Source organism: Prunus avium, chromosome 1, assembly GCF_965620075.1.
Source record: "Prunus avium chromosome 1, drPruAviu1.hap1.1, whole genome shotgun sequence".
In the NCBI taxonomy this organism is placed as follows: Eukaryota; Viridiplantae; Streptophyta; class Magnoliopsida; order Rosales; family Rosaceae; genus Prunus; species Prunus avium.
The window spans coordinates 45,818,506-45,844,261 of NC_142284.1; the positions used below are offsets into that span (position 1 = coordinate 45,818,506).

Sequence of the window (25,756 nt, forward strand, 5' to 3'; positions counted from 1 at the left end):
GAGAGGAGAAAGAAAGTGTTTGCATTCTCTGACATTTGTATGCAAGGAACGCACAATAGGTTGAGTTAGGGTGTGCAATGTGCAATTGAGGCCTGCATTGTTAGGAAAGACGAATGGTAAATGGTCTTTGATTTTCATGCTGTTGAGCAATGCTGGCTTTTTCGAAGAGAAGTATACATTACAAATTATTGGCATCAAAATTTGATACAAGCGTGTCTGCCTGGCCATGAAAAAGTCGGTGCTGGACTCTTTATGATATGCTTCAGAAACGTGTTACATTGCATCCACGGGGTGAAATGAAATAGGAAGAGGTCTGCTCGAGACAGTTGCACAATGATATCTCTAGTTGCTAACATGACTTCACGTTGGCTCTGTTTCTTTTCTCTCTTTTTATATTGTTTTGGATGGTCAATGATAGCTTAGGATGGAAATCTTTGCTTGAGGGCCACCTTGGATGTAAACGAAAGTGCACTCTGAGGCAGGCTGCAAGACCTTTTGCCATTGAAGAAGCTCATAGGTGTTTTTTTCTGGAGTTGGAGAGAGACCCCATAAAGGCCCTTGCAGGTTTTCAATCAGCAGCTTAACATCTGTTACTGGTTTCTGCGATGTGTTCTTCAATATCACCTTGTGGCGATAATATGTTATTTTTCCAATAGACCATGTGTTGCTTATTGAGTGAATGAATTTGATTGGGGTGCCTGCAGAAAACCAAGTCAACGTATAATCTGCTTCATTAGCATTTCCAAACCAACCAACCAACCATCTTTGCATGATATCATATCATACTGCAAAAAATACTGAGCAAATTTACCTGATACTTTGTTGGGTACTTGTTTTTCATTTTGATTGGGACCTGTAAAGTGGAAAGTATGAGCAATGCAGACAGTCTTTTACATTTCTTTCTGGTAAGTGAAGATTAAAAATCATAACAATATTGAAGACTCACTTGGACTTGGTATGGTTTGGTTGTGGGAGTTTGGTGATCCTCTGTTATAACCTGTAACATAAAAACTCAAGAATTAGGCAACATCAGAGGTGATGCTAATTAAACCTCAGATTAGATAGAGGATTATGTCTCAGGAGGATTAGTTCATTAGTCAATTTGACATTGATGATTGATGGTGAAAATGGTAGGTACCTGGAACATTAATTCCATTTAAACTCTGCAACTTAGAGAAGAGGCCAATAAGGGGACCAGAGCCAGAAAGTGTAGGCTCAGTCTCTTCGTAAGAGGAGCGGTCGTCGGAGAAGTTGTCATTCTGGTCAGGACCTCCCACAAGGGCGCCATAGATGACATTAGGATTCGCCTCGGGGCGATGATACCATGTCTCAAATCCTTGCACACATCCAACCAGAGACTGCAGGACAGACACAGCAGGAATGGAAGCACCTCTGTGGTGCACATGAACTGGATATTTCGAGCCAAACCCAACTATATAGCTCATTGACTGGGGGTTTTTACCAAGTATGTAGTCTGCCTGTGACTTTGCAAAATTCAGAAGCTCTTGAGGTTGAATTTGTCCTTCCGGGCAAGTGAGCTTGGCATTTGCAGCAGAGAGATATTCAGAATAAACAGCTAGAAGAAATGATGCAGAAGTCACATACTGCAAGTTGTTCCATTCACGCACGTACAAAAGACCCCCTGGTTTTTCAGTTCAAGAAGAAAGTATCAAATCAAAGAGTAGTTAGTTTAGTTCTCTAATATTTGAATTAGGAATAAATAAGCACATAACGGTTTTTTGTTGTAAGTTCTAACCGGGAGTTTTGAGGACATTGTAGCCTTCATTTTTTTGGAGACAAGCGCAGGCAAAGTAATCTGCTTTGGCCTGATATTGCTTGAGGGTGGAAGTATAAGCACCGCCTTTGCCCTCCAACAACACCTTGGAGAGAAGGATTTGGACACCAGCATACTTGTTGTCCCAAGAGAATTCTTTGACAGCCCATCCAGTTCCTCCCATATACACGGCGTTGTCCACCACATACTTGAGGTAGTACTCTTCGTTCGTTGCTTGGTAAAGCCATGCAGCAGCCCATAGTAGCTCATCCTGTATCAAATTAATTCATTAATTACAAAATAAAAACAAAGATATAACTGTTTGTCTTGTGACTTGCTTGACCTATTGGAAAAGAAAAAGAAAATATATACATAGAATTAATGCACGTACCGAGTAGCCTGATGAAGTATAGAAGTTCTTAGCAGACCCAATGGACTCATCATATAGACCTCTGAATCTATCCGCAAACGTGAAGAGCTGAAATACGTTGCAAAGAAATTTACATCATTCATGGAGGCAAATTAACTCCAACATGATATATATATTGTTTTGAGATGACGAGATTAATTACCTGTTTTGCATGAACTAAGAGGAGAGCAGAGTAGGAAGAGTTGTAAGGCTGGAAAGCTATGGCAGCTGATGCCAAGGCAGCTGCAGTCTCTCCAGCAAGGTCTGAACCAGGATGATTTTCATCAATCTTGTACGCAGTTCTTGGAGTTGTCATGTCTTCTGGACGCTCCCAGCAATAGTGATCCGAATCCCCATCTCCTACCTGATCATCATCATTATCATCATATGTTTACAATTAATTAATTAACGCCATATGATTAATTTTCTGTTTAGCCAAATTAAAACAGTTAGGTGGTCTACCAATACCAAAGCAGGCAGCTATAGGCTCTCATTAATTCAACAGAAGAAATACATATACATGAAATAGGTGACCAAACAGAAACTAGTCTGTGATATGCAGCCAGCCAAACATGCATACCTGTCCCCAGAGAACATTAGGTTGTGGATGTGCTTTCATGAAATAGTCAGTGCCCCATCGGATGGCCCATAAGGTTTCACCCATTTGGGCTAAATCTGTGATTTCCTTCCTGAACTCAATAGCTCCCCATGAAAGCATTGTCACTGTAAATGCCATCGGCAGTCCAAATTTCACATGATCCCCTGCATCATAATACCCTCCAACCAAGTTCACCTGCATTGCATTGCATGCACACAATTTATATCATAATTTTGTACATGTAATCGATGCCTGATCATAGATATACATGTAAAATTTCATGTAAACTATTCTAATTAATAATTACCCCTTGAGCAACGCCGTCCGTGAGTCCCGAGTCGCTGCGCCATTTGACTCGCTGGTCTGAGGGCAGTTTCCCTGACCTCTGTGCCTCGAAAAACATCAAGCTCTTGTCAAGAGCCTCGCCATAGGTGAAGTCCGTGGCCATGGCTGCTTCCAGGTGAAGAACTCCAACTAGTAGCAATGCTACCAAGACGCACGGTGTAAGCTTGCAGTTCCTCATGGCTTAAGGAATATGAACGTCCAAGATATTTTTGGTAGGTCTAGTTAGCTTGGCTACTAGTGTCCTCTATGCATGCATATATATATAGATGCACAAAGTACATAGAAAATCATCAAGGAGATAAGAAATTGGGTCTGAAAATTCTGCAATCATTTTGATAGAAGTAGCCCTCACGTTGTGATTGATTGACAATATAATATTATATGATATGAAATTTATCCATTGCAGGTAGTACGCCATTAAAGTAGAGCTTCCCACGTTCAATTGTGCATGTTTGTTTGTTGTGAAACTTCAACTATATGGTACTGGTGGTGGTGCTAAAGGTCAAGTCTGTCTGTCCATCTCGACCGTTCATCAACCATTGAATTTGTGTGTGTCCAAAACTCAAACAAACATATACATATATATATATATATATATATATATATATATATATATAAATTCGTTAATCGAGCAACCGAATATTCTCACACAATTTTCTGATTAAAGATGCAAGTCGTAGAAAAGTGGAGTTACATCAACAAGCTTAGGTTTAATTAATTTAACACCAATTAATTAGAAAAAATTGTTATATGTAACTGTACTAATTCAACATGTTTATTATCCGTATGACAAAATGTGTTTTCTCCCCTATACTCTCCAAAATCACTTAAAGTAATTATATGGAGAAGCACATCCCTATAAGTGACGAGCCAATTATTGTGTTATGTTGAGAATGGATGCTTAGGAAATATTGACACTTGATCATAAAATTTTAGAAAAAATCCAATTCTAGAGAGAGCAAATAACAATATTCCTTCTTAATTATTAAAAATTTGGAATTCATCTAATGGAATGTACTATATAATCTAACGTATTGAAAATCAATCCTTTTTTTTGGTGAACATATTGATATTATAATTTCGTCTTCCAACCAACTTTGAATTTTGAATTATTTATTATCATATGAGAATCGACTATGGTGCACCGTGCACCACACACGATACGACATGCGCACGTTCGTCGTTAGAAGCCTTCACTCATACGATCGTTGACCCGGCCGTACAAGGAATAAGGCTGCAGAAAGAGGAGAGGGCCACTAGGCCCAAAACGACAAAAAAACCAAAGCCTTCCTTAATATTAGGATAATTAATTCGAAAGCAACAGTAATTAATTAGAGTTTTAACATTGCATAATTAATCTCTACATGAAAATTACACGCACTCTCTGTGTCGGTGTCTCCTGATTTCTCCAAAATCGCCCTTTCATTTTGTCGTACTCTCTCCCCCTCCCAGAATTGAGAACTCCATCACCTGCTTTACGGCGACAGGTCCTCCAGTAACTACCTCAAATTCCATGGCGGTTGTTTAGTCAATTAATACAAAAGTTAAGGATCAGAAACACGCCGGAGAAGACCAAGATAAAGTATGGAGTCTCCGGCGGCGACACCGGAGTCGATCTTTCTAGAAGACTTCGGTCAAAAGGTTGACCTGACGCGGCGAATCCGGGAGGTTTTAGTGAACTATCCCGAGGGGACGACGGTGCTCAAAGAGCTCATTCAGAACGCCGACGATGCCGGCGCCACCACCGTCCGACTCTGCCTCGACCGCAGGCTTCACGGTACCGACTCCCTTCTATCGGAGACCCTGGCGCCGTGGCAGGGGCCCGCGCTCTTGGCTTACAACGACGCCGTCTTCACGGAGGAAGACTTTGTTAGTATTTCGAGGATCGGCGGCAGTAGCAAGCATGGCCAGGCCTCAAAAACCGGCCGATTCGGGTAAATTATTATTTTTTAAATTTTCATTAGCATTAGTTTTCTTGATGGGTCAGGAAAGAAATTGGGGTGCTCGACAATGCTTGCTATTGGCGGGAAAAGGAGACTGGTTTCTGATTTTTTGTTCAATTTCTGTCTAATTTTTAGGGTTGGATTCAACTCCGTGTACCATTTAACTGATTTGCCGTCGTTTGTGAGCGGGAAGTATGTGGTATTGTTTGACCCCCAAGGCATTTTTCTTCCAAAGGTTTCTGCATCCAATCCCGGGAAGCGAATTGACTATGTTTCTTCTTCAGCCATCTCTGTGTACAAAGACCAGTTCTTTCCTTACTGTGCTTTCGGTTGCGACATGAAAACACAATTTGCCGGAACTCTATTCCGTTTCCCTCTGAGGAATGCAGAGCAGGCAGCAACCAGCAAGCTTTCCAGGCAAGAGTATTCCCAAGACGACCTTTCTTCCTTGTTTCTTCAGCTCTATGAAGAAGGAGTTTTCACGTTACTTTTCCTAAAAAATGTCTTGCGTATTGAAATGTATGTGTGGGAGGCCTGGGACAATGAGCCCAGGAAGCTTTACTCCTGCTCTGTCGTTTCCGCTAGTGATGATATTGTTTGGCATCGGCAAGCTGCGTTGAGATTTCCCAAGTCAGTAAACTGTACAGAGAGTCAGGTGGACTGCTATTCAGTGGACTTCTTAAGTGAGTCAACAATTGGGACCCAATCTGAGAAGAAGACAGATAGTTTTTATCTAGTTCAGACACTGGCATCCACATCCAGTAGGATTGGTTCCTTTGCAGCTACTGCGTCTAAGGAATATGATATTCACTTGCTGCCATGGGCATCAGTTGCAGCTTGCATATCCGATAATTCAGCACATGTAATTTGCAATATATGATACATTCATTGTTTTTCTATTTCAATGCATTTCAATTTCTTGCAGTCTCTCATAAGTTTTACCTTCCTCTTAGTTTTTACATTACTTTCTGCTTTATAACATCCTAAAGAACTTATATTGGTGCAATGTGATTTTAAACAGAATGATGCTCTTAAGCTTGGCCGGGCATTCTGCTTTCTCCCTCTGCCCGTTAGGACTGGCCTCACTGTGCAAGTTAATGGATACTTTGAGGTCTCGTCGAATCGTCGTGGCATCTGGTATGGGGCTGACATGGACAGAAGTGGAAAAATCCGTTCTGTCTGGAACAGGCTTCTTTTAGAAGATGTTGTGGCACCTGCGTTTATGCAACTTCTTCTTGGTGTACGGGGACTGCTAGATTCCAGGGACTTGTACTATTCCTTATGGCCAAGTGGTTCTTTTGAAGAGCCGTGGAGTATTCTTGTTGAGCATATATACAGAAACATTTCTAGTGCTCCTGTGTTGCATTCAGATCTTGAAGGTGGAAAATGGGTGTCGCCAGTTCAAGCTTTTCTACATGATGAGGAAGTTACCAAGAGTAAGGAACTTGGTGAGGCTCTGATTGTGCTAGGAATGCCTATTGTGTGTTTGCCCAACGTTTTATTTAACATGCTCTTGAAATATGCTTCCAGTTTTCAGCAGAAGGTGGTGACTCCTGATACAGTACGATGTTTTCTCAGAGAGTGTAGATCTGTTTCTACCCTGGGCAAATATTTCAAGCTTGTATTGTTGGAATATTGTCTTGAAGATTTGCTTGATGATGATGTTGGAACACATGCATATAACCTGCCTTTGCTTCCATTGGCAAATGGTGAATTTGGATCGTTGTCAGATGCCTCCAAAGGAATTTCATATTTTATTTGCAATGACTTAGAATTCATCCTGCTTAAACAAATATATGATAGAATAATTGATAAGAATATTCCTATTGACATACTAAGTAGACTCTCTGCTATTGCAAAGTCCTCAAAGGCAAATCTTGTCATTTTCAATCTTCAGTATTTTCTTCAATTTTATCCAAGATTTGTACCCGCTGATTGGAAATATAAAAGCAAAGTGTTGTGGGATCCAGAGTCTTGTCATAATCACCCTACTTCAACATGGTTTGTGTTATTTTGGAAATATCTTCAGAATCAGTGCGAGAAACTGTCATTGCTTAGTGATTGGCCCATTTTGCCATCTACTTCCTGCCATCTGTACAGAGCCTCGAGACAATCAAAATTGATCAATGCAGAAAAGCTTTCTGACAAGATGAAAGAAATACTTTTTAAAATTGGTTGCAAGATTCTGAGCCCCAATTATGGAGTTGAACACTCAGATTTATCTCATTATGTAAGTGATGGTAATGCTTCAGGGATTCTGGAATCTATATATGATGCTGTCTCTTTAAATTATGGCACCATAATAACATGTTTTCATAATTTGGAAGCAAAAGAGAGGGATGAACTTCGTGCATTTCTTCTTGATCCAAAGTGGTATTTTGGAGACTGTTTGAATGAGTCTGACATAAGAAATTGCACGAGGCTGCCTATTTATAAAGTGTATGGTGATGGATCTACTCAAAGTTTCCAATTCTCAGATCTTGAAAATCCGCGCAAGTACTTACCACCCGTAGGCATCCCTGAGTGCTTTCTTGGAGCTGAGTTCCTTATTAGCTCCTCAGATGTTGAGGTGGAAATTTTGTTAAGATATTATGGAATTGAGAGAATGGGGAAAGCACGCTTCTATAAGCAGCAGGTGTTGAATAGAGTTGGGGAGCTGCAACCTGAAGTTCGTGACAGCATTGTTCTTTCTATTCTGCAAAACCTGCCACAGTTGTGTGTTGAGGACTTATCTTTCAGGGATTATTTGAAAAATTTGGAAATTATTCCGACCTTTGGTGGTGCTCTTAGGTCTCCTACTGCATTATATGATCCACGTAATGAAGAATTATATGCACTATTAGAGGATTCTGATAGTTTTCCCTGTGGTCCTTTTCAAGAACCTGGTATTTTGGACATGCTACACGGTTTAGGCCTTAAAACATCTGTGACCCCTGAGACAGTCGTACAAAGTGCTCGACAGGTTGAACGGCTAATGCATGAGGATCAGCAAAAGTCGCAATTAAAAGGCAAGGTGCTTCTGTCCTACTTAGAAGTTAATGCAATGAGATGGATACCCAATGCTTTAAATGATGATCAAGGAACAATGAACAGAATGTTGTCACGAGCTGCAACCGCATTCAGGCCTCGTAACTTGAAATCTGACCTTGAAAAGTTCTGGAATGATCTTCGGCTGATCAGCTGGTGCCCAGTGGTAGTTTCTGCTCCATTTCAAACTTTACCATGGCCTGTCGTGTCATCCATGGTTGCTCCACCAAAGCTTGTAAGACTGCAAGCAGATCTGTGGCTTGTTTCAGCTAGCATGCGAATACTTGATGGAGAGTGCTCATCGACAGCACTATCGACTAGTCTTGGGTGGTCTTCTCCACCTGGTGGAAGTGTCATTGCAGCCCAACTACTTGAGCTTGGTAAAAATAATGAGATTGTGAATGACCAGGTTCTTCGACAGGAATTAGCCTTGGCAATGCCAAGGATATATTCAATACTGAGAGGGTTGATTGGTTCAGATGAGATGGACATTGTAAAGGCTGTTCTTGAAGGTAGTCGATGGATTTGGGTGGGTGATGGATTTGCAACTGCGGATGAGGTTGTCCTTGATGGTCCTATTCATTTGGCTCCTTATATACGTGTCATACCTGTCGATTTGGCTGTTTTCAAGGAACTATTTTTAGAGCTTGGTATTCGAGAATTCTTGAACTCTACAGATTATGCTAATATCTTATGTAGAATGGCTTTGAAGAAAGGATCCTCCCCTCTCGATGCACAGGAAATGAGAGCAGCCTTATTGATTGTGCAGCATCTGGCTGAAGTTCAGATACATGACCAGAAAGTTAAGATTTATTTACCAGATGTGTCCGGCAGATTATATCCTGCCACCGACTTAGTTTATAACGATGCTCCTTGGTTGCTTGGCTCAGAGGATCATGATAGCCCCTTTGGTGGTCCATCTAATGTGGCACTGAATGCAAGGCGAACGGTTCAGAAATTTGTGCATGGGAACATATCTATTGATGTTGCAGAGAAGCTTGGCGTCTGCTCTCTGCGCAGGACCTTGCTAGCTGAGAGTGCTGATTCAATGAATTTGAGTTTATCTGGGGCTGCTGAAGCTTTTGGACAGCATGAAGCCTTGACAACTAGACTTAAACACATTCTTGAAATGTATGCAGATGGACCTGGGATTCTATTTGAGCTGGTTCAAAATGCAGAGGATGCAGGAGCTTCTGAGGTGAGCTTTCTCCTGGACAAAACTCAATATGGGACTTCTTCTGTTCTTTCACCTGAAATGGCAGATTGGCAAGGCCCTGCGTTGTACTGTTTTAATGACTCTGTCTTCAGTCCCCAAGATCTTTATGCAATCTCACGCATTGGCCAAGAAAGTAAACTAGAGAAGCCTTTTGCAATTGGGAGATTTGGACTGGGTTTTAATTGTGTCTATCATTTCACAGACATTCCCACATTTGTTTCTGGTGAAAACATTGTTATGTTTGATCCTCATGCCTGTAATTTGCCTGGGATCTCTCCATCTCATCCTGGCCTACGGATTAAATTTGCGGGAAGAAAGATTATGGAACAATTTCCTGATCAATTTTCTCCCTTCTTACACTTCGGCTGTGACTTGCAGCAACCGTTTCCTGGAACCCTTTTCCGGTTTCCACTTAGGAGTGCCAGTGCTGCTTCCAGAAGCCAAATAAAGAAAGAAGGATATGCACCTGATGATGTCCTATCCCTTTTTGCTTCATTTTCCAAAGTTGTTTCTGAAACTTTGCTTTTTCTGCGTAATGTGAAAGTTATCTCTGTTTTTGTGAAGGAAGGAAGTGGACATGAAATGCAACTTTTACATCGTGTCCATAAGCATTGCAATGTTGAACCCAAAATAGAGTCCAATGCGTTGCAGGATGTGTTTAGCTTGTTTGATGGAAGTCGGCACAGTGGACTGGATAAAGAACAGTTCCTAAAGAAATTGAGAAAATCAATGGACAGAGATTTGCCATATAAATGTCAGAAGATTGGAATTACAGAAGAAAGCTCAGCTGGTAATGTATCACACTGCTGGATAACCTCTGAGTGTCTAGGTGGTGCACAAACTAAGAACAAATCTGCAGTTTTGAATGACAAGTCTCATACTTATATACCCTGGGCATGCGTTGCTGCATATTTACACTCTGTCAAGGTTGGATTGGGCGTGAGTGATATCCCGGAGATGAACGATGCCTGTGCTGTTGCGTCAGATGTATTTCAAGTCTCTACAGGTTCTTTGCAAGATAGGAAAGATTTTGAAGGCCGTGCTTTCTGTTTCCTGCCACTTCCAATTAGTACTGGCCTTCCAGCTCATGTTAATGCATATTTCGAGTTATCATCAAATAGGAGAGACATCTGGTTTGGGAACGACATGGCTGGCGGTGGGAAAAAACGTTCAGATTGGAATATGTACCTGCTTGAAGGTGTTGTTGCCCCTGCTTATGGTCACATGCTAGAGAAAATAGCACTGGAGATTGGCCCTTGTGATTTATTCTTTTCACTTTGGCCTAAAACAAGAGGATTAGAGCCTTGGGCTTTAGTGGTGCGGGAGCTCTACACTTATATTGTTGACTGTAGTCTTCGTGTATTACATACAAAAGCTCGAGATGGCCAGTGGATCTCAGCCAAACAGGCTATATTTCCTGATTTTAATTTTGACAAGGTAGATGAGCTAATTGAAGCATTATCAGATGCTGGTCTACCGCTGGTCACTGTTTCTAAGCCAATTGTTGAGAGATTTATGGAGATGTGCCCCTCATTGCATTTTTTGAGTCCACAGTTGTTAAGAACTTTATTAATTCGAAGGAAACGTGAATTCAAGGATAGGAACACAATGATATTGACCCTTGAATATTGCTTACTTGATTTGAAGACACCTGTCGAATCTGCAAGTTTGTATGGTTTGCCATTATTACCCCTTGCTGATGGTTCATTTACAACATTTGACAAGAATGGGATTGGGGAAAGAATATATATTGCACGAGGCGATGAGTATGATCTTCTCAAGGATTTGGTTCCAAATCAACTTGTAGATTGCGGAATCCCAGAAGGAGTTTATGAGAAGCTATGTTACATAGCCCAAAGTGAGGCCTCAAATATTTCTTTTCTGTCATGCCATTTACTGGAGAAGCTCCTTTTGAAATTACTTCCAGCAGAGTGGCATCATGCAAAACAGGTGACATGGGCTCCTGGTCAGCAGGGTCAACCAAGTTTAGAGTGGATTAGACTTCTCTGGACCTATTTGAGGTCTTCTTGTGACGACTTGTCGCTTTTTTCTAAGTGGCCAATATTGCCTGTTGGGAATCATTGCCTCTTGCAACTAGTTGAAAATTCAAATGTAATCAAGGATGATGGGTGGAGTGAGAACATGTCATCTTTGTTGCTGAAAATAGGATGTGTTTTCCTGAGGCAAGACCTCCCAATAGATCATCCACAGTTGAAATTTTTTGTGCAGTTGCCAACAGCAATTGGCTTATTAAATGCACTTCTGGCAGTTGCAGATAGGCCAGAGAACATTGAGGGGCTTTTCGACAATGCATCGGAAGGAGAGATGCATGAACTTCGGAGTTTCATTCTTCAGTCCAAATGGTTTGTTGAAGAGGAAATGGAATATAAACACATTGACATCATAAAACACCTTCCTATGTTTGAGTCATATAAAAGTAGAAAACTAGTAAGTTTGAGTAATCCTATCAAATTGCTTAAACCTGGTGATATTCCGGAAGAATTTTTGAGTGATGACTTTGTGCGCACAGAATCAGATAAGGAAAAAATTATTCTGAGAAGATATTTAGAGATCAGAGAACCCTCCAGGATGGAATTCTACAAAGATCATGTTCTTAACCACATGTCAGAATTCCTTTCAGAGCAGGGATCTCTTTCGGCTATTCTCCATGGCGTACAGCTTTTAGTTCAAGAGGATAATTCTTTGAAGTCTGCACTCTCTGAAATACCTTTTGTTTTGACAGCCGATGGGTCTTGGCAGCAACCTTCCAGGTATAACTTGTGTGCTCTATTGTGATATATAGTTAGGTGTCTTAAGTCTGTGATTTGTTATTTTCTTTCGGTATTTTAGCTTTTTGTGAGAGAGTTTTCTAGTACTAATTACAGTGGATTCTTACGGTTTGGTCTTTGGTGCACTTTAATGTTCTTTTATTCTCAAGGCTTATATATATAAGCAAGTTCAAATTGATGCATGACTATGTCCAAAATTGTTCAAATTCCATGAGTTAGTTCTAGTCCTGTTTGAACCAAGATGAAATCTATCTTGGTAGATTCAATTCTAGTACTCCTCTGCTGTTCTGTTCTAATATTATAGTGGGGAGCTGCTGTGGTGTCGATATTGGTAGAGTTTTGTTCTTTTAACAAGGTGACAGACTTGTAGTTGGTTTTTTTAGATTTTTTTAATGCGATTTGTATCAAGTTTGAGAGGATGGTGGACCTCTTGTTTCCTGAGTCTTTATACCTTGTATTTTGTAAATTTTGTTTCTCACAGAAAAAGACCTAGATTTAATCCATCCTACTCATTTTAACCTGTAAGACCTATTTTGAGTGTTGGTGCTTAGAATTTTTACATGTATGTCTTGCTCTTGCGTATCTATATAAATGGATCAAAGATTAAGTATAGAAAGTTGTTTTTGTACATTGATGTTCAAGTTTCAAGGTCATCTATCAGCGCCACCCACTTCACCACACATGCCATACATCCTTCAATTAGCTTAAGGATATAACGCTTTTTGAATCTATTTTCTTTTCACAGGCTTTATGATCCTCGAGTACCTGCACTAAGAACGGTGCTGCATAGAGAAGTTTTTTTCCCTTCTGAGAAATTCTCAGATACAGAAACTTTGGATATTTTAGTTACGCTTGGACTCAGAAGAACTCTGGGCTATTCTGGTTTACTTGATTGTGCTAGATCAGTTTCTTTGTTACATGATTCTAGGGATCCAGAGACACTAAGTTATGCGACGAAGCTACTTGTTTGTTTAGATGCTCTTTCATTTAAGCTCTCGACCGAGGAAGAAGGAAATCTTGATGAGTCGAAGAATTCAATTTTCCACCACAACAATGAAACTGAGGATGGCGATGGTATGCATGATATGTCTCCTAAGAGAATTGGGAACCAAAAATTAGATGATCTGGACATAAATTTATTCGTTGGTAACTTGATTGATGATCAGCCAGATGAGGACTTTTGGTCTGAAATGAGGGCTATTGCTTGGTGTCCTGTATATGCTGACCCACCTCTAAAAGGAATCCCATGGTTGAAGTCTAGTAATCAGGTGTCCCGGCCAAGCAATGTGAGACCTAAATCCCAGATGTTTGTGGTATCCTGCTCAATGCATATACTAGATGGTGAATGCTGTTCGTTGTACCTACAAAAGAAACTTGGTTGGATGGATCGTCCAAACATAAATGTTTTATCTGCACAGTTGATTGAGCTATCCAAGTTATATAGCCAGCTCAAATTACATTCATCTGATGTACCTGTTGTTGATGCTGCACTTTCTAAGGGAATTCCAGCACTCTATTCTAAGATGCAAGAGTATATTGGCACTGATGAATTTGTGCAACTAAAATCAGCACTAGATGGTGTTTCCTGGGTTTGGATTGGGGATAACTTTGTTGTTCCAAATGCTCTTGCATTTGACTCACCTGTGAAATTTACTCCATATTTGTATGTTGTTCCATCTGAATTATCGGAATTCAGAGACTTGCTCTTGAATTTAGGCGTCAGAATTAGTTTTGATATTTGGGACTATATGCATGTCTTACAACGATTGCAAAATGACGTGAAAGGATTCCCATTGTCAACAGATCAGTTAAATTTTGTCCATCGTATCCTTGATGCTGTAGCAGACTGTTGCTCAGAGAAGCCACTTTTTGAAGCTTCTAACACTCCAATCTTAATTCCAGACACGTCTGCAGTTCTTATGCATGCTGGAGATCTTGTGTATAATGATGCACCATGGATGGATAATAGTACTCCTGTTGGGAAACATTTTATACATCCAACTATCAGCAATGATCTGGCAAGTAGGTTGGGGGTACAATCACTTCGCTGCCTCTCTTTAGTTGACGATGACATGACTAAAGATCTTCCTTGCATGGACTATGCTAGAATAAAAGAGCTTTTGACATCTTATGGGGACAATGAGCTTTTATTGTTTGACCTACTTGAGTTGGCAGATTGCTGCAAAGCCAATAAGCTTCACCTAATTTTTGACAAGAGGGAACATCCTCGCCAGTCTTTGTTGCAGCACAATATGGGTAACTGAAATATCTGTAATCTTTTTTTGTTTTGAATGAGTTAATATATAGAATGTGTTCATAGAGAAAGGGATCTTCATAAGTTTTGGGCTGCAAAAGATAAATTTTTGATTTTAATGTTGATGTCTGGTACTGTTATTAGCCTTTTTCACTATTCACTAACATGTTAACCTGCTGAAGAATCAATTTTTACTGTTCTACTAGCTGTAAAGTGTAATGATTTTGAGCTTTATTCTTGATTTTGTTTACAAAATTGGTGTTTACCGTAGGTGAGTTTCAAGGGCCTGCCCTATTAGCCATTTTGGAAGGGGTCAGCTTGAGTAGAGAGGAAATAAGTAGCCTCCAATTTCTACCTCCATGGAGACTAAGGGGCAATACACTTAACTATGGTTTGGCTTTGCTTAGCTGTTATTTTGTCTGTGATCTACTCTCAGTTGTTTCTGGTGGCTACTTATACATGTTTGATCCCCTCGGTTTGGTGCTTGCTGCACCGTCAACTTGTGCTCCTGCGGCAAAAATGTTTTCTTTGATAGGTATTTATTCATTGCCCACTCATTTTTCAATCTTTTGTTCCTTTTTAAGGTGTTCATATTGAATGCCCCCTGTGTATCAGGTGGTACCCATTTTTTGTACTTCTCAGATGATCTTTATGACTTTCATAATGCTTTTTAGCTTTTCATTTTTTTTTTCCTCTTGAAAGTGACTCAGAAATTCCTTAATGATGAAAGTATTGGTATTTTTGTCTTATTGGTCACTTTGTTGTGTGATTGTGGTGGTGGTAACTGTGACAATTGTATAGCCAATATTAATATATATTTGAGTTAGTGTCTTTTAAGGGTAGTTAGGTCTTTTACTTATCTAGGGCATCTTTATATGCCTATATAACAGTATATAGGCATATAAAGATGCCCTAGATAAGTAAAAGACCTAACTACCCTTAAAAGACACTAACTCAAATATATATTAATATTGGCTATACAATTGTCACAGTAACAAAATGGTTTTGGTGGAAACACCATCCGATTTTAGTATATCATATTCCTACTGAAAGGTGTCTGAGAGTAAGTGCATAAGTAACAGTAAAACTTAACATCTGGTGCATTGTGCTTCGAAAAGCTAAATTGATATATCCAATCTCACCATTTTACTTCATATCTATGACTAACCAAAATGCATCATTTATCTGAGTTTAACAAAGGATTGAATAGAAAAATAATGAGTTTCAAGTTAAAAAAGAAAAATATAGAAGTTTATTTATAGATCGATGAAGTAATGTGTAGGTAAAACTATACTTAATAGTAACAGTTCTATCCATGATCCAAAGTAGCGTACTAAGTCTACTCTCTGAACTGTGTACTAACTAAAGTAACATGCTGTGTATCTACCATGTACCCAAGTGAACCATATTCCAGGTGACATTTTCCTGCTGGAACAAGGCTGAATAAGTACATCATGTCACAATCCGCTAATTTGATACTCTGTTTTCATCTCATGCTGAGTAAGATTGAAGACTAAGAAATTTTTTTATGCTCGGTTTTCAGGTACTAATTTGACTGACCGGTTCCGTGATCAATTTAATCCCATGCTGATTGGTCCCAGTATATCATGGCCATCATTGGATTCTACTATTATTCGCATGCCTTTATCATCTGAATGTTTGAATAATGGACTAGAACTTGGACTAAGGAGAATAAAGCAGATTAGTGAAAGATTTTTGGAGCACTCTTCTAGATCACTTATATTCTTAAAGTCGGTGATGCAGGTATTGTTAGAGATTAATTTTCTGTGCATGTAACCATATATCACAGCATTTATGTACAGTGGTCTTATGTATGATCAGGTGTCAATCTCGACATGGGAGGAAGGAAACTCGCAGCCACACCAGGACTATTCAGTTAGCATTGATTCGTCATCTGCTATAATGAGAAATCCATTTTCAGAGAAGAAATGGAGGAAATTTCAAATATCTCGATTGTTTAATAGCTCCAATGCTGCAACAAAATTGCATGTAATAGATGTAAATTTGAACCATGGGGCAGCAAGAGTTGTTGACCGATGGCTCGTTGCACTCAGCATAGGCTCTGGGCAAACAAGAAATATGGCTCTTGATAGGTATGTTATGCAAGAACGTGGATATAGATTTTTTTTCCTATATCTGTCACTGCACAGTCTGCAGTTTAGAAGTGAAAAGTTGGAAATATATATTTGATGATTTACCTTTGTTAAATTTGGGTTCCCTTGAATTCTGTGAACTCTTTGAGGGATGAATAATTGATTGGGGAAGCATTAGATTTCTAGGTAAGGCAAAACTCACAACTTGATGTATAAAGTTGTATTAAGGTTGGCATCAGTAAGTTGATGTGATGCATGGTTTTTCTACAATTTGAGTGATAAATACAAATTCTAAGAATAAAAAATCATAAACATTTGTGGCATTCCGTTATTTAGAGGTGCTTAATATTCTTTTTTCTCCATTCCCATGTATGACAGACAATAACTTGAACTGTCATAAGATTTACACACTTTTTGCTCTTTAGACTGGATTCCTGCATTCAAAATGTTCCATTTCTGTTGCGTCAACTGGAAAATTGTTTGATCTATAATATACTTATGGTTTCAGTAATGACTTCAAACGAATAGAGACTATCTTGTTTTAACTATTAAGTATGGCTAGAATCATCGAGCTGTGAAACTTGCCGATACAGAGAATATCCTGTTAACAAATTGCACTTCTCTGATAAGTTTCTAGAATGTGCTTGATGGATTCCACTTACTTCTTTGCAGGCGATATCTGGCATACAACTTAACACCTGTTGCTGGAGTTGCAGCACATATATCCCGTGATGGTCATCCTGCTGATGTTTGTCTAGCAAGTTCTATCATGTCCCCTCTTCCTTTGTCCGGTGGTATAAATATACCTGTTACTGTTCTTGGATGTTTCCTGGTTTGTCACAATGGAGGTCGCTCCCTCTTTAATTACCAAGACAAAGAAGCTTCAGAAGAGGCACAAGCTGATGCTGGAAATCGGTTAATGGAAGCTTGGAACAGGGAGCTTATGTCATGTGTCCGTGATTCCTACATTGAATTGATATTGGAAATCCAGAGGTTAAGAAGAGATGCTTCGAGTTCTGCAATTGAATCAAGTGCAGGTCGTGCAATCAGCCTGTCTTTGAAGGCTTATGGAGATAAAATTTATTCCTTTTGGCCAAGGTCTAATGGGCATAATATGGTCAAACAAGAAGGAAACGACTGTAGTTTAGTTCCAATGGAAGTGCTGAAATCAGATTGGGGATGCCTAATTGAACGTGTGATAAGGCCTTTCTATGCTCGTGTTGTTGACCTTCCGGTGTGGCAGCTTTACTCTGGAAACCTAGCCAAGGCTGAAGAGGGTATGTTTCTTTCACAACCAGGGAATGGGGTGGGTGGTAAGTTGCTTCCAGCAACAGTTTGCAGCTTCGTAAAGGAGCACTACCCAGTGTTTTCAGTACCTTGGGAGTTGGTAACTGAAATCCAAGCCCTAGGGATTGCAGTTCGGGAAGTAAAACCTAAAATGGTTCGGAATCTTTTAAGAGTTTCTTCAACATCTTTTGTTCTTCGATCAGTTGATATGTATGTAGATGTTCTTGAGTACTGTTTGTCTGATGTTGAGATTAGAGAATCATCTAATTCCATTGGAAATTCTCTGACAGTTGACCACAATAACACAAACTATATCCATAGGGAAAGTCAAGTTGTTGGTAGCAGTTCTGGTTCTGTCTCAGTCCCTAATACTCATAATTTTCCCGCATCGTCTACTCAGAACGCTAGCAGTTCAGGAGATGCAATTGAAATGGTGACAAGTTTGGGGAAGGCTTTATTTGATTTTGGCCGAGGAGTTGTTGAGGATATTGGTAGGGCTGGGGGGCCCTTGGTTCCGAGGAACGTGGTTGCTGGTAGCAGCAACAGCATCTATGGAAATGGAGACCAGAATCTTCTATCAATAGCAGCTGAGCTCAAAGGTTTACCATGCCCAACTGCCGGAAACCATTTAACTAAGTTGGGTACTACTGAACTTTGGGTTGGGAATAAGGAGCAACTGTCATTGATGGTTTCTTTGGCTGAAAAGTTTGTCCACCCTAAAGTATTGGATAGATCAATCTTGGCTGATATTTTTTCAAATGGTGTGCTACAATCATTATTAAAACTGCGAAGTTTCTCTCTTCACTTACTGGCCAGTCATATGAGGATAGTTTTTCATGATAACTGGGTGAGTCATGTGATGGCCTCAAATATGGTTCCTTGGTTTTCATGGGAGAATAATACATCAAGCTCTGGTGGTGAAGGAGGTCCTTCCCCCGAATGGATAAGACTCTTCTGGAAAAATTTCAATGGCTGTTCAGAAGACCTCTTGCTCTTTTCTGATTGGCCCCTCATTCCTGCTTTTCTTGGTCGGCCAATCTTATGCCGTGTTAGGGAGCGTAATTTGGTTTTCATTCCACCACTGGTTATTGATCCAACTTCAGAAGAAAGTTCCTTGGAAATTGGAGCAACTGGAAGCAATGATGCGCCTGAATCTGAATCAATTCATGGTTACGCATCGGCTTTTGAAGTAGCTAAAAACAAACACCCTTGGTTGTTATCACTGTTGAATCACTGCAGCATACCTATATTTGATATAGCTTTTCTGGACTGTGCTGCTCCATGCAACTGTTTCCCTGCTCCTGGCCAATCATTAGGTCAAATTATTGCTTCCAAGTTGGTTGCAGCTAGAAATGTTGGCTATTTCCCTGAGCTTACTTCCCTTTCAGCTTCAGATTGCGATGCACTTTTTGCACTTTTTGCTAACGATTTCTTGTCAAATGGCTCTAATTACAGAGTGGAAGAACTTGAAGTTTTACGTTCACTTCCTATATATAAAACAGTTGTGGGTTCATACACACGGTTGCTCAGTGATGATCAGTGTATTATCTCTTCAAGTTCATTCCTTATGCCCTATGATGAACGCTGCCTGTCCTACTCCACTGGTTCAGTTGAATTTTCATTACTACGAGCACTCGGAGTCTCTGAATTGCATGATCAGCAGATTTTAATCAGGTTTGGATTGCCTGGGTTTGAAGGTAAACCTGAATCTGAAAAGGAGGATATACTAATATATCTTTACACAAACTGGCAAGACCTCCGAATGGATTCTTCTGTAATCGAAGCTTTAAAGGAGGCAAAATTTGTAAGGAATGCCGATGAGTTTTGCACATATCTGTCTAAGCCCAAAGATTTATTTGATCCTGGTGATGCTTTATTAACATCTGTTTTCTCTGGTGAGAGGAAAAAATTTCCAGGAGAAAGGTTTACTACAGATGGGTGGCTTCACATTTTAAGAAAAGCTGGTCTCCGGACTGCAACAGAGTCTGATGTAATACTTGAATGTGCCAAAAGAGTAGAGTTTCTTGGAACTGAAAGCATGAAGTCCAGAGATTTGGATGATTTTGAGGATTTAAGCAACACTCAGAGTGAAGTTTCAATGGAAGTATGGACATTAGCTGGATCTGTTGTTGAAGCAATTTTCTCGAACTTTGCTGTCCTCTATGGCAACAACTTCTGTGATCTCCTTGGCAAGATTAAATGCATACCTGCTGAATTTGGCTTTCCAAATGTGGTTGGGAAAAAAGGTGGCAAGAGAGTACTCACTTCATATAATGAAGCTATTCTGTTAAAGGACTGGCCTCTGGCTTGGAGTTATGTGCCCATTATTTCGAGACAAAGTGCTGTTCCTCCTGAGTACTCTTGGGGATCACTCCAGCTCAGAAGCCCTCCAGCTTTTCCTACAGTACTAAAACACTTGCAGGTAACTCTAGTAGTCCCTTGTATATTCATCCACTATGATGGATTGAGTGCTAAAATCTTGCTTACATGACTGTTCCCCAGAGTATTGGAAGAAATGGTGGTGAAGACACACTTGCTCATTGGCCAACTGCATCAGGCATGATGACTATTGATGAAGCTTCCTGTGAGGTGTTAAAGTACTTGGATAAGATTTGGAATTCCCTCTCTTCCTCAGGTAGACTCCATTCCTGTTTTGTTTCAATTGTGGTCTTGTGTCACTTCTTAATTGATAATCTTCACATATAATTGAGCTTCTGTTTTCGCAAATTATCAGTACTTCTGACCTTTAGCCCAAAAAAACCTTTGGTGTGGGAGGAAATAACTCATCTCAACTGCAAATTGCTTCTTGTTGGTTAATTCTGCTTGTTCCAACCTTCTTTTTTATTGTCTCACTCTTTTACATTCCATAGTCCATACACACTACTTACTGTTAATCAGCTACGTTACCTTTCTTAGACAAAAAAGGGATTAGTTATAAATAAATGAAAAAATCTGAGATAAGGTATATCTGGCAGAGATATTTTGTGCCATGCTAAAATCAAGTACTGGCTTTACGAGTGTTTGTGCTGCTTATTCAATTGAGTTCATGATGTGATTCCAAGTCAGTAGTGCCTTCTTTAGTATTTGTTTATAGGCAACATAAAATTTTTATTGAATCAAAAAGAGACAAAAAAGATTTCCATTTTGCACCCAAGCAAGATGAACAAATTTGAATAACGGGTAATCTTTGTTCTGTTTATGCAGATATAATGGAGTTGCAGAGAGTTCCATTTATACCTGCTGCAAATGGAACACGCTTGGTGACAGCAAACTTGCTTTTTGCCCGTCTAACAATTAACTTGTCCCCATTTGCATTTGAACTTCCTACTTTATATCTTCCTTTTCTGAAGATTCTCAAAGATTTGGGACTTCAGGACATATTTTCAATTGCCTCTGCGAGGGATCTTCTTTTGAATCTCCAGAGAACTTGTGGATATCAGCGTCTAAATCCAAATGAACTCCGGGCTGTCCTGGAGATTTTGTACTTTATCTGTGATGATGCTATCGGGGAAGACATGTCTAATTGGCCCAATTGGACATCAGAAGCAATAGTCCCCGATGATAGCTGCAGACTTGTTCATGCAATATCCTGTGTGTATATTGATTCCCATGGATCACGATTTGTAAAATGTATTGACCCTTCAAGGTTCAGATTTATTCACCCAGATCTTCCAGAGAGATTATGTATTGTCCTGGGCATCAAAAAGCTGTCTGATGTAGTCATTGAGGTAGCATGATCTTCTAAAACTTAATTACTTTTTATTTTTCCTTTATTTGTTTTGCCCAAAGTAGAGTTGTCTTTATCTTTATGTAAAATCTGCTTCTGAACTGCTTTCTGAATGTAGGAGTTAGATCATCAGGAGCATTTGCAGACTTTGGATTATATTGGTTCGGTTCCATTAGTAGCCATCAGAGAGAAATTGTTGAGCAAGTCACTTCAAGGTGCTGTATGGACCGTTGTAAATAGCATGTCTAGTTACATTCCTGCAATTAAGAATTTATCTCTGGGAACCATACAAAATTTATTAGAAGCTGTTGCAGAAAAGTTGCAGTTTGTTAAGTGCCTTCATACTCGTTTCTTGCTTCTCCCAAAGTCAGTAGACATCACACAAGCGGCTAAGGATTCCATCATTCCAGAGTGGGTTGATGGATCCATGCATCGGACACTTTACTTCATTAACCGGTCTAACACCAGCATTTTAGTTGCCGAACCACCACCCTATATTTCAGTTTTTGATGTTATTGCAATTGTTGTGAGCCTGGTTTTAGGGTCCCCTACTCCGTTACCTATTGGATCTTTATTTGTCTGTCCTGGAGGCTCTGAAACTGCAATTGTTGATATTTTGAAGCTTTGTTCTGACAAACAAGAAATGGAAGCCACTAGTGGAAGCAATGGTTTGATAGGCAAAGAACTGTTGCCTCAAGATGTTCACCAAGTACAATTTCATCCATTGAGGCCGTTTTATGCTGGAGAGATAGTGGCATGGCGCTCTCAAAATGGAGAAAAGCTCAAATATGGTAGAGTTCCAGATGATGTCAGACCATCAGCTGGCCAAGCACTGTACAGATTCAAGGTGGAAACCTCAACAGGGTTGATGCAGCCTCTTCTTTCTTCACATGTTTTCTCATTCAGAAGTATAGCAATGGGCAGTGAGACTTCACCAATGCCAATGGATGATAGTCATACAATAGTTCATAACAGAACTCCTGTCGAAATGCCAGAAACTTCTGGAAGCGGCAAAGCAAGATCTTCTCAGGTTTGTACCCCTCTGATCTTGCCATCCACTCACCGTTATGAGTCGGTTTGGCATGCCGTTCCCCTCTTTTAAGTGTTATGTTTGTAAGGTTTTTCTCATTCAGATTATTCTGCAATGCTTGATCCTTCTTTCAATTCCTTAGAAGACTCATTCCATACAAAGTATTCCAGAGCCATATTCATGTTAGAAAGAAGTGGACTTTGCCTAAAGATAATCCCCTACTTTTTATCTTTTCTCTTTTCCCTTTTTGATTTCTTTCCTTCTGTTTAATGCTTTTGTTTTTGGCGTTCAAAAGTTTGCACAAAAGCTAGATGTTTAATCCATGCAGGAAAAATTATTGTTTTAAGTCCTGTTATATGTTTTCCACTGAATTGAATGCTTTACGTGTCTAATATTATTGATTGTACGATAATATTGTGATATCCTGTTATATCTTTTCCAACTCTCACATGAGGCGAGATCCATAATATTGTGATACCAGTGGAGTCATTCAATGTGAAAGAATTGGGAAAAAAAGTTTGAGAAAAAAGTTAGGTGTTATAGCAGTTTTCAGTTGTATTCCTTCAAGTATCAAACTCAAATTGGTTTCTTCATGGGCAGCTGCAAGCTGGCAAAGAGCTCCAGTATGGCCGAGTATCAGCTGGAGAACTGGTGCAAGCAGTACAAGAGATGCTTTCTGCAGCTGGGATTTATATGGATGTGGAGAAGCAGTCCCTGCTGCAGAAAACACTAACGCTGCAAGAACAGTTAAAGGAGTCCCAGACATCACTTTTGCTTGAACAGGTATGCTATTAAACTGTACATATTTTACACAATTTATTATCTAACACTGCATTCCTGCTTGAATATAGGGGAATAATATTGCATATGTGTTGCTTAGAAGAAAATATTTTGGTGCGCTATGAATCTCAAGGGAGCAGAACGCAACCATGTTTTTATATATGAGCTGGATCACTTTCAAAGTGATTTACTTTTTCACTTGCTGAGGCTTATTTGTCCTTTCATGTTTTATTTTTGGGCCTTACAGTGTGGAGGATATAAGTCTGCATATTTATTAGATTTAGCATATGGAGAAATTGATTGTGGAGGATATAAGAAAGCATATTTATTGAACTAATTTTCAGGAAAAAGCTGATGTGGCAGCAAAAGAAGCTGATACAGCAAAAGCAGCATGGCTTTGTCGGGTCTGCTTGACTGCTGAAGTTGACATAACTATAGTTCCTTGTGGTCATGTACTTTGTCGGAGGTGCTCTTCTGCGGTTTCTAGGTGTCCATTTTGTCGGCTCCGGGTCTCAAAAACTATGAGAATTTTTCGGCCATGATCACCTTGTTACTTCGGACGGAGAAGGGGTTGTGCATTTCTTATGTTTATACATTTAGTTTTGGGTAACGAGAATCACCTCTCTTCCTTGTTTCTTTTCTTTTTCTGGAACACGAGAAGGTCAACATAAAGCAAAGGGAAGGAGGGAAAGGAATAGGTTCTATTAATCTCTAGGAAAGTTGAGTTTTTTCTTTTTCTTCTTCGAGTGCAATAGGAAAGTTATCGATTTTTATCTTAGGAATAACTGTCAATGCCCCTTGTCTGGTGGGTCTAAATTTTGTTGTGTACATAGTGAAATAGAAATACATAGTTTCATTCGACCCAAAAAAAATATGTATATATACATATATATAGTTTGTATAGTAGTTGATGGGAAAATGAATCTGGCGTGTACAAGCCATCATCCCTCTCATGACCCTCTTCTCTTTTTTTTTTCCTGAACCTTTAATTTATGGAACTGGAAAGATTATCGAAAGATGAAGCAATATTATCTAAAATTTTCACTTCAAATTTTTTTTTTTTTTTAATTTTAATTTGTTTATATATTAACTTTCACTTCATTTGATGGATGAATGTATGGTAGGCATACAAATTACAAATAATGCTTGCAAATTGTTGTGAATGAATTAAGCAAAGTGAGCAAAGACGCCAACTAATGGGGCATTGTTCACAGTTGTGGGTTCGCCAAGTTTATAATTGTCTCTCTAGTGTCGGTATAACTGTCGTTTTCATCCGCGCTCACAATGGCTCCGCCCAGCACGTTGGGGTTGGGTGCGTTTTTGTGGAACCAAGCCTCGAAACCACCTTGCATGTCACAGGTGTAGCCTCCTTCTTGATTGATATAATTGATGCTCCTCTGTGATGAATCTGGTTCGGATAATTTCCTCCGTTTGCGAATCCAACCATGTAACTCGTGTTTATCAGGTTCGAAACCCCCAGGATATAATCCACCTAACAACAGTCAAAGTTAGTCATTATTAACAAAAACAAATATGAGACCCACTTCTATTAGATGTAGAGCAATGTGGTCCATAAATGTCGTACAAATAGCATTATTTGTATTAAATATAGAAGTGAATTAATTGTTGTGAGACCTGTGATTTGATAGAGGCAATGAGATCAGATGGGGTAGCGGAGCCGGCAGGGCAGTTGAGGGAGGCATGCTTGGCCTCCAAGTAAATGGAATAAACTGTGGTGGCAACATACAAGCCACCGGGCGTCCGGTTCACGTTGTTGCTTCCTTTCTGAATGCACGCACATATGAACTCCTCTGCATGCCTCTTATACTCCGCCCATTTCCCTTAGTTCTTTACCTTTCCCTCCAACACAAGCTGCATACAATTTCAATATTTATGTTAATATATATGGAAGAAATTATTCAGCTACTAGTACCACGTTAATTTGGTTTCCTCACTTCGTCAGATTCTCTCATAATTAATTATCATAATCAATTTCATAAGAACTACATCCATTATTTGCTTAGGGATTAAGCATGTTGATTCCCACTGTATTTTTCTGACATCAAGTGAATTCGTTTTAATTAGTATTATTACACACCTTCGGAAATTCACTTAAGCTGCTACTTAAATTCCAATAACGAAACATGCTCTATATAATTGTTTTATAACTCAGCAAATATTTACAATGGTGTGCATGAAATCCCAAAAAGCAACTCTTTAACAATGACATATGGAGATATGATTTGAATAAGGAATCTGATTTGAGGAAAGGAGGAAAAAAAAAAAAAAAAAAAACACAAACGTAGCTTTGAGCTATGACTATGACTACTATTTTAAGAAAAATAACAAAAACTATGGAGATGCGGGGTATCGATCCCCGTACCTCTCGCATGCTAAGCGAGCGCTCTACCATCTGAGCTACATCCCCGTCTGCTGTGTGATTGTTGATACGAGTTACATAAT

At 39.5% G+C, this 25,756-nt stretch overlaps 2 protein-coding genes and 1 non-coding gene across 4 annotated transcripts; 1 reads left to right on the plus strand and 2 right to left on the minus strand.

The window, feature by feature from the left end:
- Positions 1–113: 113 nt before the first annotated feature.
- Positions 114–3,504, minus strand: GH9C1 (glycosyl hydrolase 9C1). Its single transcript, XM_021955659.2, has 9 exons — positions 3,089–3,504; positions 2,764–2,976; positions 2,347–2,547; positions 2,166–2,252; positions 1,757–2,045; positions 1,139–1,642; positions 947–997; positions 812–853; positions 114–698 (listed from the first exon to the last, which is right to left on the minus strand). The coding sequence occupies exons 1-9, from the start codon at positions 3,302–3,304 to the stop codon at positions 409–411; spliced, it is 1,893 nt and encodes a 630-aa protein (XP_021811351.1). The 5' UTR covers positions 3,305–3,504; the 3' UTR covers positions 114–408.
- Positions 3,505–4,508: 1,004 nt separating this feature from the next.
- On the plus strand, positions 4,509–24,246 carry LOC110754588 (Zinc finger, C3HC4 type (RING finger) family protein). Of its 2 annotated transcripts, XM_021955667.2 has the most exons (13): positions 4,512–5,060; positions 5,205–5,931; positions 6,091–12,083; positions 12,847–14,357; positions 14,627–14,890; positions 15,899–16,119; positions 16,198–16,469; positions 17,142–20,178; positions 20,259–20,391; positions 20,961–21,484; positions 21,602–22,513; positions 23,114–23,296; positions 23,638–24,246. In XM_021955667.2, exons 1-13 carry the CDS (start codon positions 4,711–4,713, stop codon positions 23,833–23,835), a joined length of 14,325 nt encoding a protein of 4,774 aa, XP_021811359.2. In that variant the 5' UTR covers positions 4,512–4,710; the 3' UTR covers positions 23,836–24,246. The 2 variants fall into 2 exon arrangements, with proteins under 2 accessions (XP_021811360.2, XP_021811359.2); XM_021955668.2 differs by lacking the exons at positions 23,114–23,296; positions 23,638–24,246 and having other exon boundaries at positions 4,509–5,060; positions 21,602–21,698; positions 22,106–22,245.
- A 1,402-nt stretch (positions 24,247–25,648) lies between these two features.
- Positions 25,649–25,721, minus strand: TRNAA-AGC (transfer RNA alanine (anticodon AGC)). Its single transcript has one exon. It is a non-coding gene; the product is annotated as a tRNA-Ala (tRNA).
- Positions 25,722–25,756: the final 35 nt, after the last annotated feature.